At 43.7% G+C, this 21,901-nt stretch overlaps 1 protein-coding gene across 1 annotated transcript; it reads left to right on the top strand.

The window, feature by feature from the left end:
- The first annotated feature begins 1,072 nt into the window (after positions 1–1,072).
- Positions 1,073–19,594, top strand: galr1a (galanin receptor 1a). The gene is made up of 3 exons (XM_068030993.1): positions 1,073–1,726; positions 6,599–6,664; positions 19,277–19,594. The coding sequence occupies exons 1-3, from the start codon at positions 1,073–1,075 to the stop codon at positions 19,592–19,594; spliced, it is 1,038 nt and encodes a 345-aa protein (XP_067887094.1).
- The last annotated feature ends 2,307 nt before the right edge of the window (positions 19,595–21,901 follow it).

The raw sequence follows: 21,901 nt of genomic DNA, 5'->3' as shown, positions 1-21,901 counted from the left end.
ATATTATTCCTCCACCAATATGACAAAAACAGAGTATCTGGTCATTATTACGTTGCTGTTTGTGGGAGCTTGCTGGATATGCAATTTTCCTTCATTGTGCATTGCATTTCTTCCACATAACTCCCCATTAGCTACGGTGTAAACATCTTTCTGTCACTTCCCTAAATAATATTTACAATGGATACTAATTTACCTGGTGGTGACTTTGATCTGAAAAATGTCCAAACAAATCTGACCTGATGAAACGTTAACTCTTTTTCTCCCCACAGATGCTGCCAGACTTGTTGAGTATTTCCAGCACTTTCTGGCTTTATCTCAGATTTCCAGCATCTGCAATATTTTGCTTTGGTCAGAAGTAATTATATTGGATCTTATTAACTGTGGAACAGCTCAGTAACTGTCAAACTTGAAATGATATTGTAATCAAGGGATTAATCCCCTCCCCATTATAAGCCTGGCTTTCAATTATCTTTCACCAGAAGAATAGTTTGGGCTCTCAATTGGCCGCTGCAGCGGTGTTTGACTGGCGCGGAGGCTGAGAGCCGGGGAGAGATGCCTGGCAACAACCAGAATAAACCGAGAGAGGAGAATGTGAAGCGCTGAGTGGTATAACAGCGGTGCCACCGACATCGCGGTCAAAAAGGGAAAGTGCAAAAGGGAAACCACCTCCGGCAACCAAGTTAAAAAAAAACCCAACCCGTGAAGACTGGCGGAAAGGGGGAAAAAATCAGAGTGAAATATATATTTAAAAAAACACCATTGGAAGTGAAGAAGGTGGAGGAAGGAATCACAAGCAGAGTCTATGCAAATACACGCACAATCTCATTCTACAGTTAGCGAGTGAGTTTGTTGGCGAAGAGTTAAAACTGCAAGTCAAGATATAGGGGGGAAACTAAATTTGGAAATGGAATGTAATGGTTAAAGGGGTTAGAGATCAGGATTTGCAGAGAAGTTCATTTAAAAGCTGTCATTAAATTGTACTAACAGAGCAATCTTAAAAGAGAAAGCAACTCTGCAAATTTCCATCTAATAATAATGTTTCCTTGTTGCAGTTTAATCCCGGTTGATCAGCATGGAGCAGAACCAGAGCATTCTGGAGAGCAATGAGACGGCTGGAGGAAGCACAGCAGCCGGGGAGCAGCATCAGATCAGCACTGATAGTTTTATTGTCCTCTTCATCTTCAGCCTCATCTTCTGCCTGGGGGTCCTGGGCAACTCCCTGGTCATCACGGTGCTGGCCCGAAGCAAACCGGGCAAAGCCCTCAGCACCACCAACATCTTCATCCTCAACCTCAGCATTGCTGACCTCTCCTACCTGCTTTTCTGCATCCCCTTCCAGGCCACCTATTACATCCTGCCCAGCTGGATCTTCGGCGGCTTCATCTGCAAGTTCGTGCATTACTTCTTCACCGTGTCGGTGCTGGTCAGCATCTTCACCCTGTCGGCCATGGCCGTGGACCGTTACATCGCCATCGTCCACTCCAGGAGATCCTCCTGCATTCGGGTGTCCAGGAACGCGGTGATCAGTGTGATCTTCATCTGGCTCCTCTCCCTGGCCATGGCTTCGCCGGCCGCTTACTATCACATGCTGGTCCACAAAAAAGACCAGGGTCCCTTCTGCTGGGAGAACTGGAGTGTCCTCAGCCACAGGCAAATCTACAAAGTGGCCAGTTTTGTGGTGGGCTATCTGCTGCCTCTGCTTCTCATCTGCTACTGTTACGCGAAGGTAAGAACCCCCCACCCACCTCCAAAAAACGTTTAATCTTCCAATCTGCAAGACACTAATTTAATACTGTAAGTGGTAGTGATATTGTTGGAGATATCATGATGATTTCTCCTAGTAAAACTGTATACCTAACCCGATTTATGACATCTTCGTCATTCATGCCACTTTGCATCTTTCCACTTTGTCCTCATTCCCAGATACCCAGTTTAATGGGTCACTCCATCCAGTGAAGGGCAGCAAAAGATTGCTGGTGATCTGGAAAGTTGTGTAGCTTTGAAAGCACCTTCCCCTCTCGGATTGTGCCTCGTCTAACGCTGGTGACAATCCATATCTTTTTTGTTTGCATTTTGTAAATTAAAACACACACACACACACGGCGTCTATTACAACGTGGGGGGAAAAGCTGAGTTGTGAAGTGTAAGGCATGTTCGCGTTGTGTTTATTGTCATCACCGCTGAATCCTAAGATTACCATTCATGTCGGAAAATAACAATCTTCAACTGAAATCACACTAATAAACAACACACACACGGTTAACTTGGGTGGTGCGGCAGGTGAGCAATTCATTTTGGCAATGTGAGCTGAGATTATAAAGTTTACTGACGCCAATCACTTCTCTGTGATCTTAACGTGTGCTTCTATCAGACATTAAGCTCAAACCCGTCAGTTAACAGCAGGACTAACGAGATGTTGTCTAAAAAGGTAGTTTCATTGCAAAAAAAAATTGACCGTTCTTGAAAAAAATCAAACATTAAATGACTTTTTTTTGAAGATTGTAATGAATTGAAGAGAATGGCTTGGTGCAATGAATTAGCACCCTGAATCCAGCCTACAAAGATGAAAGACTGCCTTATCTTTCGGTCACTCTCTCTCCACAATGCCCCCTACCCATTCTCTTTGTGCAAAGGGTTCTATTGAAATGATTTCATGAATCTGTTTAGTCTCAATCCAGGTCCAGAGAACAATTGCAGTAATTCAGTAATATAAAATAGTAAAATAGCATTCTATTCACAGAATGCAGTAAGAAATACTTGGTACGGGAAGTGGAAAAAGTTGACGCTGGCGAGGCAGGGATCCTCTTGTGAAGTTAAGACACATGATTGAGGAACTGCAGAGGGAGATTAATAAGGCCAGGCTATAAATCACCAGGAGTACTTGATGTTCATCCTGGGCTCCAGAAGTTACCAAATATCGACTTTCAATCACCTTCAGCAGCAGAAAAAGTGAAGTATTAATTTAAATGTTCGAAAGACAAATTGCTCACTACGATTTGATTTTGATTTAGAGATACAGCACTGAAACATGCCCTTCGAGTCTGTGCCGATCATTAACCACCCATTTATACTAATCCTACACTAATCCCATATTCCTACCACATCCTCACCTGTCCCTATATTCCCCTACCACCTACCTATACTAGGAGCAATTTATAATGGCCAATTTACCTATCAACCTGCAAGTCTTTTGGCTGTGGGAGGAAACCAGAGCACCCGGAGGAAACCCACGCAGACACAGGGAGAACTTGCAAACTCCACACAGGCAGTACCCAGAATTGATCCCGGGTCGCTGGAGCTGTGAGGCTGCGGTGCTAACCACTGCGCCACTGTGTCGCAGGAGTACTATCAATCATGAATATTGTGTTGATTTCTAGTGAAATCATGAACAAGTCCTTTTTAGAACATGTTTATGGTTTCATTAGAAATACTGAAGAGAGGACATCTTCATGAGCTATCACGAGCTACCAGATAAACTCTTAGCCTCCTCTGTTTGAAGTTGACTCTGCAGTATTGCTGGTAATCAGCATGATCTACTTCAGGTAAAAATGGCAAACACGAGGGGACATAGCTTTAAGTTGAGGGGTGAAAGATATAGGACAGATGTCAGAGGTAGTTTCTTTACGCAGAGAGTAGTAGGGGCGTGGAACGCCCTGCCTGCAACAGTAGTAGACTCGCCAACTTTAAGGGCATTTAAGTGGTCATTGGATAGACATATGGATGTAAATGGAATAGTGTAGGTCAGATGATCGGCGCAACATCGAGGGCCGAAGGGCCTGTACTGCGCTGTAATATTCTAATTCTAAAAAAAAAAAAATTTCCGGTTGCTGCACCTTGAGAAACACTATTCCTTCAAATCAAAATTCCTAGGATTTGAAACATTTTCTATTTTACTATTTCCCCTGTTTGCAAAATATAAATTGTAGAGGACTGGAGCTTGTATTTTCAGTGTAAAGTCAGCACATGAAGCTCAGCTGCTTGAGACAATGAGTAGCTGAGCCATACAGATCAAGAACCTTCCAGCTTTGATGCCTCGTCTAAGCTGATCTCAGTTGGAGTAACATTGTGGGATAGCCTTGGCAGTGTAAAATGGGTGATAGCAAGTCTTGCATCGCTCCAGATGACTTCAATGGGAATAAAAATGGTGAGCAATGTTATGAGTATGCCAACTTACTGATATGCATTTTACACAATTGCACAAAGCCAAGATCCACCCTTGAGTGCTGTGATTGGTCTTAGTGCCTTAGGTTAGGGAGAGCAAGATCGGCTTGGAGTTCTGCTGGCTATCACTAGCCTCCAACCCTATCTGGAAGTGCCCATGTAGATGTCAAATGAAGACTGGATCAGGCTTGACAACGCTACTCCCTCACTTCCATCTCCCACTGTCACATAGTTTGGCCGTAGTTCACTATCTAGTTTCACATGTGGAGCAATACCACTCATAAGATACTTGGTGCCAATGTTACTGTACCCCATCAAGGAGTCAATGTCTTCAGTAGAGGAAGAGGTGACAGAAAACTGACAAAGAAAGGGGGAAAATGAAATAGTATATGGGTTTAGCTAGAATGCTTTGTTACTTTACCAGTAGGGTGAACTAGCAGTATGATTTGATGATGCTGTTGTTGGATAGGGTTTCAAGAGAGCTGGACAGTGAAAGGGATGTGCAACAATTCTTTTCTCTGGTTTGTGGAGGTAGCTGCTATTATTGTAATCAATCTTTTATCAAGCTCAAGAAAAGGATAAATCTGTGTTCTGCAGGGATATCCCATTAGATTTGGGGTCTATGTGTATGGAATAGGAATTGGACCTGCTCAGTGACAGATGAATCATCCTAACTTGAAATTTGTTACGACTGAAGCAATCTTCATTTTCTGATTCAGGGAAATTTGGAATCTAAATTGGCTTCATAGAATCATACAACACAGAAGGAGGCCATTTGGCCCATTGTGCCTGTACCAGCTCACTGAAAGAGCTATCTAGTTAGTCTGTCTCCCCTGCTCTTTCCCCATAGCCCTGCAAAATTTTCCTTTTTTAAATAGAGATTTAACTCCCTTTTGTAAGTTATTATTGAATCTGCTTCCACTGTCTTTTCAGGCAGTGCATTCCAGATCATAAAAACTTACTGCATAAAAATATTTCTCCTTATTTCCCCCCTGGCTTTTTTGCCAATTATTTTAACTGTGTCCTGTGGATACTGACCCACCTGCCTATGGAAACAGTTTCTCCCTTTCTACTCTATCAAAAATCCTTCAGAAGAATTGTAGACACATCTTTCTAATCCATATTCTATTGCTTATCTTTGATCAACTTCACCGTAAGCAGTAAGACTTCAATTTAGTTTCACATTTTAAATTGATTGGGAACCACTAGTTTTCTACACATCAAAATAAAGGGACAGAAGATTTTCATTTAAATGTAAATTGCTGCATCAGTGCGCATTCCGTACCTCAACTATACAGCCATTGTTAAAACACACTTGCACCAATCGTTTGTACCTGGGTTAATTAGACTCCTGGGGTCTATCTGCACACTACGTGCCAAAATGATTTCAGATTTCTAGCTAATGCCATTTCATTGATTTGCAATGAAAAACACACGTCTGCATGTCTGTATTTTCTTTACTGGGACTCACCATCTTCTACTCAGAATCATAAAACTCTGAGTAAGCTCATAGAAAGCAGCTTGTATATGACTGAAAACAGCATCCATGATATTAATCTTGGTACACAGCAGGAATTACATGAGTGATCATTTTTCTTTAATGTGTCTTTTAATTTTTTTCTATGTCATCATGAAATGAAATACACTTTTTTAAAAGAATATTTCTTAGCAATATTATTACATTACACAACATTCTTTGGGCACTTAAGTCCCCCAGTTCCTGTGACTCTGATCTGAAAATGGTGATTATTACAGCTGTATTGCCAACATCTTGATTAGCATTTCAGTTAAATATTTGCATTAGATATATAGGATTTGGTATTTTATTTATCTATCAGTCATGTTCTACTGCATTCAGAATGATGCCTTTGTTTGGTTTTGGAAATGTGCCAAGTGTAATTTTTTAAGGCCATTTTACTCCAGTTGTTGATCCAATTCCTGCTCCACTTGTCATGCAGCTTAAACATTAAATATAAACATCAGGATTTTTAATGCAAATTCAGTTAAACAAATGCCAAATATTGCAGATGCTGGAAATCTGAAATCATAGCAGTTTCAATGCAAGCACAGAGCCAGGGAAAGGGGCAACGAGGAGATAACAAAGAAGTAGGTCTGTGATGGGGTGAAGGACAGGAATGATTGAATGGCAAGAGGGAAGATGGTGCAAGACAAAATGTTGGTGAGAATGGGACAAGAACTTTTCTTGGGTCTATCCTTACTTAAAAACTGTTAAATTTTTAACATCTTCCAGTTCTGATGACCTGACCTGAAAGATTAGCTGTGTGTGTCTCGCTAGGATGCTGGATGTGCTGAGTGCTTCCAGCATTTTCCATTTTTATGGCAAATTCAGTTGTCTTTTTGTGGAATCTTTTTTGGAACATGCTTGTGCTAATTCTAGATTTTTCATTGATTTTTATGATGCTTGTATTATTTTCAGGTGCTGAATCACTTGCACAAAAAATTACGCAATATGTCCAAGAAATCAGAAACCTCCAAGAAGAAGGTAAGCTGTTAGCTTGATAACTTTTTTCCAGTCCTACAACACTCCAGATCTCTGTGGTCCTCCAAATCTGGCATTTTGCACGTGGCTGATTTTAGTTGCTTCACCATTGGTGGCCGTGCCTTCAGCTGCCTAGGCCCTAAGCTCTGGAATTCCCTCTCTAAACCTCTCCGCCTCTCTACTTCTCTCTCCTCCTTTAAGACTCTACTTAAAGCCGATTTCTTTAAACAGGCTGTCCGAATATCTCCTTATGTGGATAAAAGTCAAATTTTGTCTAATAATGCTCCTGTGAAATACCTTGGGATGTTTCACCACATTAAAGATGCTATATAAATGCAAGTTGTTGCTGATAGAGAAAAGAATTCAGAATGTGATGCACACTTCTTGGAGTTCAAGCGATTTTACCCGTATAGATAGACCCTGTGACCTAGTGCAAGATAATGAACCAGTGATTTGGGCAAAGATTTATATACATGACTCATGGACTAATGGTTCATTACAATGTTTGCAATACTGCAACAATATCTTCAGATACTGATTTTATTTGATGTACTTTGGATCGATTTAATCAGGGGCAGAGCGACTGGGTACGATTACTAACCCTGTTAATTCTGAGGAAAAAATACTAAGATGAATGGGACTTAAGACCGCTCCAGATCAACACTAGTTCAATAAATAGTGCAGGACAGTATGCCAGGAGCAGCACCAGGTATACCTGAAAATCAGATGTCAGCCTGGTGAAGCTACAACACAGGACTACTTGCAATCTAAGGAGCAGACGCAGCATGCAATAGACAGAGCCAAGTGATCCAACAACCAACGGATCAGATCTAAGCTCTGCAGTCCTGCCACATCCAGTCATGAATGGTGGTGGACAATTAAACAACTAACAGGAGGACGAGGCTCCACAAATATCCCCATCCTCAATGATGGGGGAGCCTGGCACATCTGTGCAAAACACAAGGCTGAAGCATTTGCATCTTCAACCAGAGGTGCCAAGATTTTATCAATCTTTACCTCCTCCTGAGGACCCCAGCATCACAGATGTCAGTATTCAGCCAATTCGATTCACTCCACGTGATCTCAAGAAACGGCTGAAGGCACTGGATATTGCAAAGGCTATGGGTCCTAACAACATCCCAGCTGTAGTACGGCAGACTTGTGCTGCAGAACTAGCTGCACGCCAAGCTAAGTCTTTCCAGTACCACTACAACATTGGCATCTACCCGGCAATGTGGAAACATTTCCTAGATATGTCTTGTACACAAAGAGCAGGAAGAATCCAATCCGGCCAATACCCAGCAATCCACTCTCAATCATCAGTAAAGTGATGGAAGTTGTCATTGACAGTGCTATCAAATGCCACTTAAAGAGCAACAACCTGCTCACTGATGTGCAGTTTGGGTTCTGCCTGGGCCACTCAGCTCCTGACCTCATTACAGTTTTGGCCCAAACATGGAAAAAAGAGCTGACCTCAAGAGGTGAGGTGAGAGTGACTGCCCTTGATATCAAGGCAGCATTTCACCGAGTATGGCATTAAGGAGCCCTAGCCAAAATGAAGTCAATGGGAATTGGGGAGAACTCCACTGGTTGGAGTCATACCTAGCACAAAGGAAGATGATTGTGGTTGTTGGAGGCCAGTCAGCTCTGCTCCAGGACATTGCTGCAGGAGTTCCTCAGGGTAGGCCCAACCATCTTCAGTTGCTTCATCAAGGGCCATCCCTCCAACAAAAGGTCATAAGTGGGGATATGCACTGATGATTGCACAGTGTTCAGTACCATTCGCAACTCCTCAGATACTGAAGCAGTTTGTGTCCATATGCAGCAAGACCTGGATAACATTTACGCTGGGGCTGATATGTGGCACAAATGTTACTTGCCACTTAAGTGCCAGGCAATGACGATCTCCAACAAGAGAGAATCTAACCATCTCCCATTCAATGCCACATTCAATGGCATTACCATTGCTGAGTTCCCCACTATCAACATCCTGGGGGTTACCATTGACCACATAAATACCGTGGCTACAAGAGCAGGTCAGAGGCTGGGAATGCTGTGGCAAGTAACTCGCCTCCTGACTCCCCAAAGCCTGTCCACCATCTACAAGGCATAAGTGAGGAGTGTGATGGAATACTCTCCTTGCCTGGATGAATGCAGCTCCAACAACACTCAAGAAGCTCAACACCATCCAAGACAAAGCAGCTTGCACGATTGGCAGCTGATTCACTCCCCGCACCACCAACGCACAGTGACAGCAGTGTGTGCCATATGCAAAATGCACTGCAGTAACTCACCAAGGCTCCTTTGACAGCACCTTCCAAATCTGCGGCCTCTTCCATCTAGAAGGACAAGGGCAGCAGATGCATGGAAACACCACCACCTGCAAGTTCCCCTTCAAGCCACAAACCATCCTGACTTGGAACTATATTACTGTTCCTTCACTGCCGCTGGATCAAAATTCTGGAACTCCATCCCTAACAGCCCTATGGGTGTACCCACATCAGATAGACTGCAGCGGTTGAAGAAAGCAGCTCACCACCACCTTCTCAAGGGCAATTAGGGATGGGCAACAAATGCTGGCTTTGCCAGTGATTACCACATCCCATGAAATGCATATTCAAAAAAAAGAAACGCAAGGGAGAAATGTCATGAAATAGCAGAGATACCACTCAATTTTTCCAAAAATCTTCGTAAGCAAAAATTGTACCAAATGACTGGAAATGAATGTTACTTCCCTATTCAATGAAGGGAAACTAACAATCCATGTAATTATAGCCCAGTTAGCCTCATATTACTAGTTGGCAAACAGCTAGAGACCAGAATAAAGATTAAAAGTGGTGAGCACCGAGAAAATCACAGGTTAATCAAGAGCAGTCATGGGAACATTTCAATTAGATCGTGGCTGATCTCTGTCTTGGTTTCGCAATACCCTTGTCTAACATAAATCTATGAATCTCCATTTTGAAATTTTCTATTGACTCCCAGCCTCAACAACGTTTTTGGGGGAGAAATTCCCAGATTTCCACTACCCTTTGTGTGAAGAAGTGCTTCCTGACATCACCCATGAATGGCTGGCTCTAATTTTAAGGTTATGCTTCCTTGTTCTGGATTACCTCCACCAGAGGAACTCGGGTAGCTGGAGAGAAACTATCTACTCCTTTACTCATAAACTTCTCAATTTGATCATCCCCTTATCTTTTATACTCCAGGGAATACAAGCCTAGTCAGCATGAATTCAAAAAGGAAAGATCTTGCTTGACTACTTTAATCAGGGAATTCAAGGAATTTATTGACCAAAGAGACTACAGGTTCAAATTGAGTGGAGAACTGATGCATGTACACTTTCAAAAGCGAACTGTTGAGCAGATTAATGGCCATAGTCATTAAGCTAAAGTGAAAGCATGGATAAGGGGATAGCTAATGAACCGAAAGCAAAGAGTAGCATGTTTCTCAAATTGGTGGGACATAGCTAGTGACATGCCCTAGATGTCTGTGTTGGTGTCTCTCAATTGCTGTATTTTCAATAATCTTCACAGGGGAACGATGCAAATATATCATAATTAGCGATGAGAGTTATCAAGGGGGAAGGCAAGCTATGAAGAAAAATGCATAAGGATATAAGAGTTAGAGACAGGTCAGGTAGTAAATATAAGAAATAGGAACTTGTGTTGGCCACTTGGCCCTTGAGCCTGCTCTACCATTCAACAAGATCATGGTTGATCATCTAGCTCAACTCCACCTTCTAACACTGTCCCCATATGTTAATTCCCTATCGACCTCTGCCTTGAATACACTCTACCACTGAGCATCTGCAGCTCTCTGGGTTAGAGAATTCCAAAGATTCGCAACCCTTTCAGGGAAGAAATTTCTCCTCATCACAGTTCTAAATGGCCGACCCCTTATTCTGAGACTCTGACCCCAGCCAGATTCTCCAGCCAGGGGAAACATTTTCTCAACATCAAAGCAATTCATTGTATATAAATGTGTGTATGTTGGGAATAAGAGAACTAAAATTCTCCATGGGGTAGAGAGGCAAAGAGCTTTAGGTGCAGAGATCTTTAAAAGTGGAATTGCTGTAGGAAATAAAGCCAAATAAAGGAGACATGAGATGCTAGGTTTTATACATGTGGCATTGTATACAGAAGCAAAGATATAATGAGAAATCTGTAGAAGACATTGATTAGACCACAGTTGACCTTTATTTGCCATATTGGGCACCCTTATAGAAAGGATATTGGCATCATGAAAAAGATACAGCATAGCTTTACTAAGATGGTATCAGGGCGACATTTGTTGAATAGGTTAAACCTTGGACTGTATTCGTCCAAGTAGAAAAAGCTAACTTCTAAATAGCAGTCTTCAAAATAGTGAATTATTTTGAGAGAATTAATAGTTAATTATTTTCACTGGTCAGTGAATCAGTAACCAGGGAGCATGAGCTCAGGATTAGTAATAACATAAATGAGGAGGTTAGGTGGATCGCAAATGGTAATTAGGCATTTTATTAGTGAATGTTGAAGATGTGGCAATCATATGTTTAAGAGGGAATTACATAAGCACTTGAATAAAACCTTTCATTTACATAGTGTCCTGTTGTTTCCTCAGGCATCCACTTCATAACCAATGGATTAGTTTCTATTCACAATTATAGGCAATTGTAATGTTCACGTTGCACACAAGGCCTCACAAATGGCAAATGAATAAACATTTATAATTTGGTTGTGTTGGCTGAGGCAGGAATATTGACTAAGAAATCAGGAGAACACATTCGTTTTCAAGTAGTGTTATGAAATGTTTTAATACCCACCAAAACAGATTGAATATCCATCTGAAAGTGAACACCTAGACCGATACAGTACATTTTTGATATTCATCCTCAGGTTGTGGGCATTACTGGTAGGACCAGCATTATTTCTCACCCTTAACTGTCCTTGAAAAGATTTTGAATACCACTGAGTGGCTTGTTAGGCCATTTAAGAGTCAACCACATTGCTGTCAGTCTAGAGTCACATATAAACCAGACTGGGTAAGCTCGGCAGATTTCCTTGTCTAAAGGACATTAGTAAACCAGAATGCTTTTGACAATAATCTGGTAGCTACATGGTCACTGTTACAGGCACTAACTTTTTCATTCAACAACTGAATTTAAATTCTTCAGCTGCTGTGGTGTGATTTTGAACTGTCTCTCAATTATTAGTCCAATAACTTAGTACCGTATTCACATGTTAGCCTTGATTTATGGATTTGTTTCCCAACATTTACACCCTTAGCAATGCTGGGCACAAAGCAGGTGTGACATCATGCATTGCAGTGGACTTGGGGGAATTAAATGTTTAAAATGCTGGCCAGTAATCAATGACTGCAGGAAAACCACTACATTTAAATAAAAGCAAAATACTGCGGATGCTGGAAATCTGAAATAAAACAAGAAATGCTGGAATCACTCAGCAGGTCTGGCAGCATCTGTGGAAAGAGAAGCAGAGTTAACGTTTCGGGTCAGTGACCCTTCTTCGGAACTGACAAATATTAGAAAAGTCACAGATTATAAGCAAGTGAGGTGGGGGTGGGGCAAGAGATAACAAAGGAGAAGGTGTAGATTGGACCAGGCCACATAGCTGACCAAAAGGTCACGGAGCAAAGGCAAACAATATGTTAATGGTGTGTTGAAAGACAAAGCATTAGTACAGATTAGGTGTAAATACACTGAATATTGAACAGCAGCAAGTGCAAACCTGAAAAAAAACAGTGGGTAAGCAAACTGAACAAACTAAGATGAAATGAAATAAATGCAAAAAAAAGGATTGTAAAAAATGTAAAAAAGAATGTAAAAACAAGGAAGAAAAAAATAACGAAAAATGAAAGTAAAATGGGGGGCTGTCATGCTCTGAAATTATTGAACTCAATGTTCAGTCCGGCAGGCTGTAGTGTGCCTAATCGGTAGATGAGATGCTGTTCCTCGAGCTTGCGTTGATGTTCACTGGAACACTGCAGCAATCCCAGGACAGAGATGTGAGCATGAGAGCAGGGGGGAGTGTTGAAATGGCAAGCAACCGGAAGCTCAGGGTCCTGCTTGCGGACTGAGCGGAGATGTTCCGCAAAGTGGTCACCCAGTCTGCGCTTGGTCTCCCCAATGTAGAGGAGACCACACTGTGAGCAGCGAATACAGTATACTACATTGAAAGAAGTACAAGTAAATCGCTGCTTCACCTGAAAGGAGTGTTTGGGGCCTGGGATAGTGAGGAGAGAGGAGGTAAATGGGCAGGTATTACACCTCCTGCGATTGCAGGGGAAGGTGCCCTGGGACGGGGATGAGGTGGTGGGGGTAATGGAGGAGTGGACCAGGGTGTCGCGGAGGGAACGATCCCTTCGGAATGCTGACAGGGGAAGGGAGGGGAAGATGCGACTGGTAGTGGCATCACGCTGGAGGTGGCGAAAATGGCGGAGGATGATCCTTTGGATATGGAGGCTGGTGGGATGAAAAGTGAGGACAAGGGGAACCCTGTCACGGTTCTGGGAGGGAGGGGAAGGGGTGAGGGTAGAGGTGCGTGGAATGGGTCGGACACGGTTGAGGGCCCTGTCAACCACAGAGGGGGGAAATCCTCGGTTGAGGAAAAAGGAGGTCATATCAGAAGCACCGTCATGGAAGGTAGCATCATCAGAGCAGATGCGTCGGAGACGGAGAAACTGGGAGAATTGAATGGAGTCCTTACAGGAGGTAGGGTGTGAAGAAGTGTAGTCGAGGTAGCTGTGGGAGTCGGTGGGCTTATAATGGATGTTGGTAGACAACCTATCCCCAGAGATGGAGACAGAGAAGTCGAGGAAGGGAAGGGAAGTGTCAGAGATGGACCATGTAAAGGTGAGAGAAGGGTGGAAATTGGAAGCAATTTGAATGCAGGTCTTATCTTATTTTGAAAAAATCCTTCAGCCTGTCCACAGCCAGTTCCCCATGTTGAGCATGGAATGAAAAACTGCAGATTCTCTGTATAGGTTAGATTACGTTGTTGCTGCCCTATAATCTTCAGTATTCTCCTGAAGGTATAAGGAGCCAGACTGATCCAGATTGCTTACTGTGGTCACAAGCTTTGTGGTTATTTGATCTTCTTTGCTATTTAGAAACGTTGTGTCCAACCACACAGGGAAGAGGCGTGCTCAACAAATGCATGCTGGCCCTCTGGAACAACTGATCTGCAGCTAATGGCTTGATTTCTGAAATAATTACAGTGTGCGACACATTCAGGCTTTCAAATCCAGCATTGTCGCATTTTCTATTTTATAAATGAAAATAATTGCCTTCAAATCCTTTCCCAACATATGCACTGGGGCCAGAATTTTCTGCCAAAATATTGGTGAGTCTAATGGCTCGGCATGATCAGGTGTAAATTATCCAGCGGTTTGCGATGAGGAAGAGTCAGCTATGAATTGTGAATCGCTACAAGTTGCTGGATGATTTGTGCCGCTGCACCAGGGTCTCCTCGTCAATCTCCCTGTGAGTTTTAGGAATTTGCAGGATTTGTGCTGTACATACGAATTAAACTTTGTGGTATTTCATGGAGTAAGGATCCTTATCATGAGATCCATGTTCCTGCAATGCCAATCAACCTCTCCGCTTCAGAAGGAGAACAATCAAAACTATGGACTCCCATTCTTGCAGGTAGTTATTGTTCCTAGAGGTTTTTCAAATTTAAAATGTTAACTTTTTTTTTGTTCTCTTTCTTTCCCTTTCTGTCACTTCTCTCTCTCTCTTAATCTGATTCTTTATTTTGCTTTCTGTGTCCAATTTGACTTCATTCCAGCCTATTTCTGCCTCTGTCCTTCGCTCTCAATCCTTAAATTTAATAGGAAATACACTATTGCTCCAGTCGAAAGGGTCGAAATGCTCCATTGACCTCCATTATCAGCTTGCATTCCCGGCAATTTGCGATGCAAAATTAATTGGAGCTGAAGGGTGAGAAAAACACCCAATTCACAGCGCTCCAGGAAATTCTGGGGCATACTGTTTTGGAGTTACATATTTTTGGAGTGCAAATGACTGTGAAAAAAAACAGACTTGACCTTAAATGCAGCCAGGGACTATTACTACTTTTGATACGCTGACGAAATGTTATTGATGGATACGCAGACTTCTGCACGCAGTTGACACGATATGGATCAAAAGCAGGACTGAATAATAATGTTTCCTTGGTTACACATTACGTTGGGAAGGTACTAATGGGACAGCTCATAACATTGAGTGTAAAGGCTTTGTTATTTTTAAATGAAAAGAAGGCACTCTTGGTAAATACCACAAACGCTTTCAGCGAAATATTCATCTCACTTTCAACTTTATAATCGATGCATTTCAATTAGCAAAAATATTGAAGACAAGTCAAAGCCTCACAAGTGATAAAGAATTTGTGGGGTGCTTCACATTCCTGGCAGGACTTCTGCCTGGTCCCTAGTCCATGCTGCAACTGAAGATTTCACTCAATCTCAAATGACACTTTCAGGAAAAAAATGTAAGCTCACTTTTTTTTCCTTCTTTCTATCATTATTCCGTAATGAACACCAGAGAAAGATCAAGGATAGCTCCAGAAATGGGTACAGGGATCGATTAACTCACGCCTGTTCGATGCAGTGCGCCGACTTTGTGCTGCCTGTTCATTTGAATAATTGGTGTGTGAAGCCAGCACACGTCAGAGGCTTCAAAATTGTAACTTCCCAGCACCACTTAAAGCCAGCCTGCGCCTCTGGAAGGGGAGGTCTTATGTGACTGGAGCAGGTGCTGGCAGTCGTGCAGGAAGTGAACGTGACCTGGGAAACAGTGAAGAATGGCGTGATGTTCGAGAGCGCAGGCTGCAAGGTTTTCAGATGCTGCACTGCAGTCCTGTAAAATAAGCTTGCTGCCATGCAAATTCAAACTGTTGCCATTATGCCTGTGGATTATCGGGCTGAATTTTATGAGGCCTGCAAGAGTGGGATAGGAGGCAGGTGGGGACCAGAAAATGTTGAGGGAAGGTGGTGGGGGATGTGGGTGGAGTGCCTGTCGCCCTCCTGCCACCATTGGCATTCTGCCAGCGGCGGGGAAGGTGGAGGATAGCCCTCTTGGTCACAGGCCGATTGTGCCACTTGCGTGACCAATTAAGGGCTTCTTCCTGCTGTTGTTGCCATTTTACCAGCAGCAGGTGTGCCCTCTTCCACATGGGAAGACTGCCTGGTGAACCCTGGTGGGCTCCCTGTGGGCTTGGGGGGGGGGGTTGCTCTCCCAATCGGACGCACTGTGGCCCTTGAAGGGGGCCCCTGGTGATGATGGCTGCCCCCCCCCTCGCCATCAGCATCCACTGCCCCCCACCCCTACACTCACCGAGGCCTGCCTGACTGGCCCTGGCTACCCCCGGCTCCACTTGTTATGAGGACGGCGATTATCGCTGTGTCCCTTGGCTGGGTGCAATCCCAGTGGTGTTGTTGGGACTGAAGCTGCCGGCCTCCTATTATGTACAAAGGGGCTTGCAGGGAGGCTAGCAATCTGTCCTCCAACAGATTACCAGGATTGCTGAGGTGCCACCCCAGGGAGCAAGAACCAGCTGTCCTCTCTCAGCATTCATTCTCTCACTTCTGCCACTCTGCCAGTTTCCCTGTTGTTTGTTGCCTGTCAGTCAGCCAGCCAGCCCAGGCAGCTGCCGCCCATGCTAGAATGGCGCAGTCTGAAACTGGGCCTTGTCGAGCCTAAGCTGTTTGGGGGTGTCCTTCAAGACCATCTGCAGTCTCTCCCACTGAAAGTCAGCAACCTTCCACCAGCCATGTTGCAGCCACTGGGGTCGTAGTGTGCAGGACCACTACAACAGGCAAAGGCACATGGAAGGCAGATATGAAGAGAATGCAGAAGGTGCATTACTTTCTTTTTGTATGCAATATAGCATGATTTCAGTTGTAAATTTGGTTTGGACTGTTTATTTGTGGTGGCTTTTATTTTTGCATGGTGGTCAAGTGTACACTGTGATAGTTAACGACAGAGGGAAGGTAAAGTATGGGACTGTTTGTGCAGGAGGAATTGGGGTTGTGGTTACTCATATCAGACTCTGATGAGTTCCTCAAGGACAGCTAGGGTAGAAAGCGGTCGCCTAGGTTTCTTCTTCCACCGTCTTTTTCTCCTGGCTTCCTCCTCGGCTGCGCACCATATAGCTGGTGGCAAGGGTTGCCACTCATGATAGTGAAGTTGTGCTGCCTGCAGCAGACCATTACAAATCTTGATGTGCACTCTGCTGAGTATGGCAGGGCTCCTCCTGAGCAGTCCAGGCAGTGGAAGTGTTTCAGCATGCCAGTGCTCTGCTCCATCACACTTTGTGTAGCAACATGGCTTTCATTGTATGCACGCTGCCCAACTGTGCATGGGTTGCACTTCGGAGTCATCAGCCATGTGGTCAGCAGGAAGTCCTTGCCGTCCATTAGCCACCCTTTAGTTTACCACAGTGGCTCAAATGCAGGTGGCACAGCAGACTGTGGCAGAATGAAGGCATCCTGACTGCTGCCAGGATACCGGGCATTGATCTGCTGCCTCTGCTCATACACTGGCTGGACATTGAGGGAATGGAATCCCTTCTCGTTCCGCAACATGGCTGAGTTGACAGGCAACACCCGCAAAGCAATGTGTACGCAGCCAATGGCACCCTGCAATCCTAGCGAAGCCACGTGCTCACTCCGCTTGCTTGTCTCTAGGAAGCGAGAATGAAATGTAGTCAACTCTTTTAGTATAGCGGATCTCAGTGACCTCCCTTAGGCAACAGTGGATGCCAAACTATTGGAAATATCTCCAACTGCAGCCTGGAAGGAGCCAGACATCATATAAATTCATCACCACAGTGACCTTTGCAGCCACTGACAATGCAGTCCTTGCGCTGCTCTGAGGTTGCAGTTGTGGTTAGAGTCATAGAGAGATACAGCACTGAAACAGGCCCTTCGACCCATCGAGTCCATGCCAACCATCAACCACCCATTTATACTATTTCTCCATTAATCCCATATTCCCTACCACATCCCCACCTTCCCTCAATTCTCCTACAATTCTACCTACACTAGGGGCAATTTACAATGGTCAATTTACCTATCAATCTGCAAGTCTTTGGCATGTGGGAGGAAACCAGAGCACCCGGCGGAAACCCACGAGGTCACAGGGAAAACTTGCAAACTCCACACAGGCAGTACCCAGAACTGAACCCGGGTCGCTGGAGCTGTGAGGCTGCGGTGCTAACCACTGCGCCGCCCATAATGACGGACTGGTGCTCAAGAAGGGGACACCTGGATTTGAACCAGGGACCTCTTGACCTGCAGTCAAATGCTCTCCCACTGAGCTATACCCGATTTCAGAGAGGACCTCCTCACTGAAGCTCCGATGTCTCACACATTGTTGCTCACTAAGGTTCAGGTAGGAAAATTGCTCTCCGAACATCCTGGGTGGATATGGCCTCCTGCTGAGAGCCCTTCTCTCCTCCACCTCCTCCCTCTTCCAGCAGCTTGTCCTGCTTTTTGTAGCCTCTGTTCATTCTCTCAGTATTGCTGTATTCCAAGGGGAATGCCTACTACTGCATCCATGTCTGGGAGAAACTGCTTTGTACAGAAGCCGTGAAGTCAGCAAAAAGTCCTTCAGCCGATGCCACACCACTCCCTGTAAACTTTTGCAACTTTAATAACTGTGGAAAGCACCAAACGCTTGTAGAATTGTCACAACAATCAGAAGAAATCAACCAGCAACTAACCTGTAAATAATTGACGATCTCTTTAAATAGGTTGGGGTTGGGGGAATCCTTCCTGCTGCTGAATGTGCGCTCAGCTGTATGAGATTTAGAGATCTTAGCAGGAATGTTGAACTTTAAAATGGCACTGCTGGCATCAAATCAGTGTTGCACAGTACCCTCTACTCTGCTCTTCTGCTACAGGCTATCAGTAGGTCACATGGAAAATAGCCGTCGTATGACAAAATTCACACTTTTTTTCCCTTGACAAATGCATTTTCTATGTTTATTTAATGAAATAGAGATTAAATAAACATTTTCCTGCATTACAACAGTGACTACACTTGAGAAGTACTTTGTTAGCTGTGAAACGCTTTTGGGGTATCTTGAGATTGTGAAAAGCGCTATATAAATGCACGTTCATTCTTTTTTTTTAAAAGGGGGTGAAATGTTTTGGATGAAGACTTGAGAAGAAGACAGCATAGAGCCTAACTATAGAGCGTTCCTTTAACTGGTGGAAGAGGGAGAAAAACAACAGCCTTCAATTATTAGTAAAACCTCCCAAGCAATGTTCCCTCTAAGCTGACCAAAAGCTTGGTCAAAGGGGTAGGTTTTAAGGAGCGACTTAAAGGAGGAGAGAGAGATGAAGAGATTTAGGGAGGGAATTCCAGAGCTTGGACTCAAATTTTGTCTGATAATACTCCTCCTCCTGTGAATTTTACTAGAATAAAGTTGCTATATAAATGCAAATTATTGCTGTAGATAGCTGAAGGCGAGGCTACCAATGGCAGGGCAAAGAAAAAGAATGAAAGTAAGCACTGATTGATGTTAAATAATAAACAAATGTTCCTTGTTTTCTTTTTGATTTCTGCACCCCCTCCCTCCACCCACCCCCCCCCCCCCCCCCCAGACTGCCCAGACAGTGTTGGTGGTGATCGTCGTCTTCTGCATTTCCTGGCTGCCGAATCACGTGATAAACCTTTGGACTGAGTTTGGTCGCTTCCCTCTCACTGATGCCTCCTTTGCCTTCAGGATAGCTGCGCACTGCCTGGCTTACAGCAACTCATCCGTCAATCCCATCATTTACGCCTTCCTGTCGGAAAATTTCCGGAAGTCCTACCAGCAAGTGTTCAAATGTAAAATCCGCAGCACCTCTCCTTTAAATGACGGCAAGGAGTATCGAACACGGTCGGACATCATGCCATCTACTAGCTGCACCAACGTGTGAGCGGGAAAGCTGGCTGAGGTGCAGCAAATGAGATGGTAATAATGTAATATTCACCACACATGCATTTTATGTTAGCGTGAACTGGCTATTCAGTTAATAGAGCCAAAGACAGCAGTTTTTTCTGGGGAGCAGTGTTAGATATTGAGGAGCAAGCATAATGAGCTGAAGCTGTGACAGTATACAGGTAGACATTGGGGACAGCGTGGAACTATGATTCAGAGCAAATTTCACCCTGGACTTTCAAAGGCTACCTACAGGAAGAGAAGAGTATGCTTGTTTAATGGAATCATCTTCAGTACACTGAGGTTCTTTAATTATTCTGCTGTGAGAATACACTGGTCAACATTTTGCATTACATAGAATTCCAAGGCAAAGGGCACATTGTCATATTTAACACAATAGCCACAACCTCTTCAATATTTATTCTCCTTTATATCCTTAAACTGAAACATTAACTTGCGATTGCCAGCACAGCTGTGCTGCATGTGGAAAGTTTTCAGTATTGCTTGACAATTGACTTCAAGGGCCCTGTATCTTAGTGAGTGATGCAAATGTGGCCTGGAACAAGATACATCTACCAGTTGACATCTCCAAATAGAGGCTGTCTGCAGCCTTATCAGGTGTAAATGTTCTGATTGTTCCCTTTTTCCCTCTTTACTTGTCTTTTCCAATTTCACCCCATTTTCCCTGCCCTCATTTCTGACCCATGTGCTTCTACAGTGGCTTTGCGGGGAAATTCAAGACCTAGGGATCAGAAAGATCCCAAGTTCAGTCCCAGCTCTGCGACCATTTAGCCCATCCCCTGCCACTGCGGATGTCATTAAGCTTGATGATGAGGGGTGCACAAAAATGGTCTAGAGGGTAGGCCTCTGGCAACATTTCCTCATTTCTATTCGGTGTCAGTACAACTAAGATCGGAATTGGGTACAAATTGTGGACATGAATGCGAATCCTGGAAAACTGCGATGGATTGCTCATGTGTAGCATAATGAGACAAAAGATTGATTATAGTTATCAAATCATGCAGCACAGAAGGAAGCCATTTGGCATATTGTGTCTGTGCTGGCTCTTTGAAGGATACCACTCCCCGTGGTCTGTCCCCATAGCCCTGCAAATGTTTCATTTTCAAGTATCTATCTAATAGTTTTCCTTCTCCAGTATAAATCTAACATTATTTCAGGCTGGAAAGCAAACCATCATTACTCCAGTTAAATAGGTGATTTTAATTTTTAATAGAATTCTTTCCTCTTTGCAAATCAGCATCACAAGGAACAGATTATCTAGTTATTATTACATTGCTGTTTGTGGGAGTTTGCTGTGTGCAGATTAGCTGCTGCGTTTCCTACACTGCAAAAGGTACTTCTTTGACTGTAAAGTGCTTTGGGATGTCCTGAGGTCATGAAAGGTGCTATAGAAATGCAAGTCTTTCAAATTTGCTGCACCATTTTCCTCTCCTCTCCTCCTCAGCTGAAAGCTTCAATTCTATGCTGAGGCAATGTTCCTCTATCACTGTTTGTCCTCAATATCGCACTCATTCTTCAGTGCATTAGCTTAAAGAATGATTGCTTGCTAAGGTATTTGATGAAGGGGTGGGGAATATCAACTGGCCTGAAACCCTATCCTCCTCCTCATTTGTTGTCCATGTGGGCATTTCCAGCAGGAGGCGTCACCATTGGGAGTGAGGAGCTTGGTCAGAATCTCCCTCTGTGACCCAAGGGTACCAAAACCAACTGTAATATTTGTGCACTGCCCAGTTCACATGCAGAGAGACATAGACATGGGAGCTGCTTGCTATCTATTGCTACTCACTGGAAAATCCCATTGGACCACTGAGGGAGGTGTAAGTCACTTTTAAATTGTTCAATTATATCCAAAAACTCAAGCTTATGATAGTGCGTAATGTAAATTCATATGGAAATTGGGAGGAAAAATACAGCTGTGCATAAGGATTGCCAATACTCCTAGAGTCTCCAGGAGTTAACATTCTGGATGCTGCTATGAGCAATCCAGGAGAAGTATCACAAGGGCATTAAAACAGGTTCTGACGAAAGGTCATCGACCTGAAACGTTAACTCTGTTTCTCTCTCCATAGATGCTGCCAGGACTGCTGATTCTGTTCTTATAACATTTGTTTGTTCTAAATGAAATTTATTTTGGGGCAGCTGTCCTTGAAATATACACAGTCAGAGGATGGAGCAATTATTTTGAAATGCTTGGCGTTAATGTGAAGCAGAAGTGAAGCTGAACTAGCAGTTGCTGAGTCTGACAAGTGATTTATGCCCTTATATTGTCAGTCACTTGTCACTG

Source organism: Heterodontus francisci, chromosome 5 (genome assembly GCF_036365525.1).
Source record: "Heterodontus francisci isolate sHetFra1 chromosome 5, sHetFra1.hap1, whole genome shotgun sequence".
Classification (NCBI taxonomy): domain Eukaryota; kingdom Metazoa; phylum Chordata; class Chondrichthyes; order Heterodontiformes; family Heterodontidae; genus Heterodontus; species Heterodontus francisci.
Note: the sequence above shows the minus strand (reverse complement) of the source record. Positions and strands in the feature narration are given on the sequence as shown.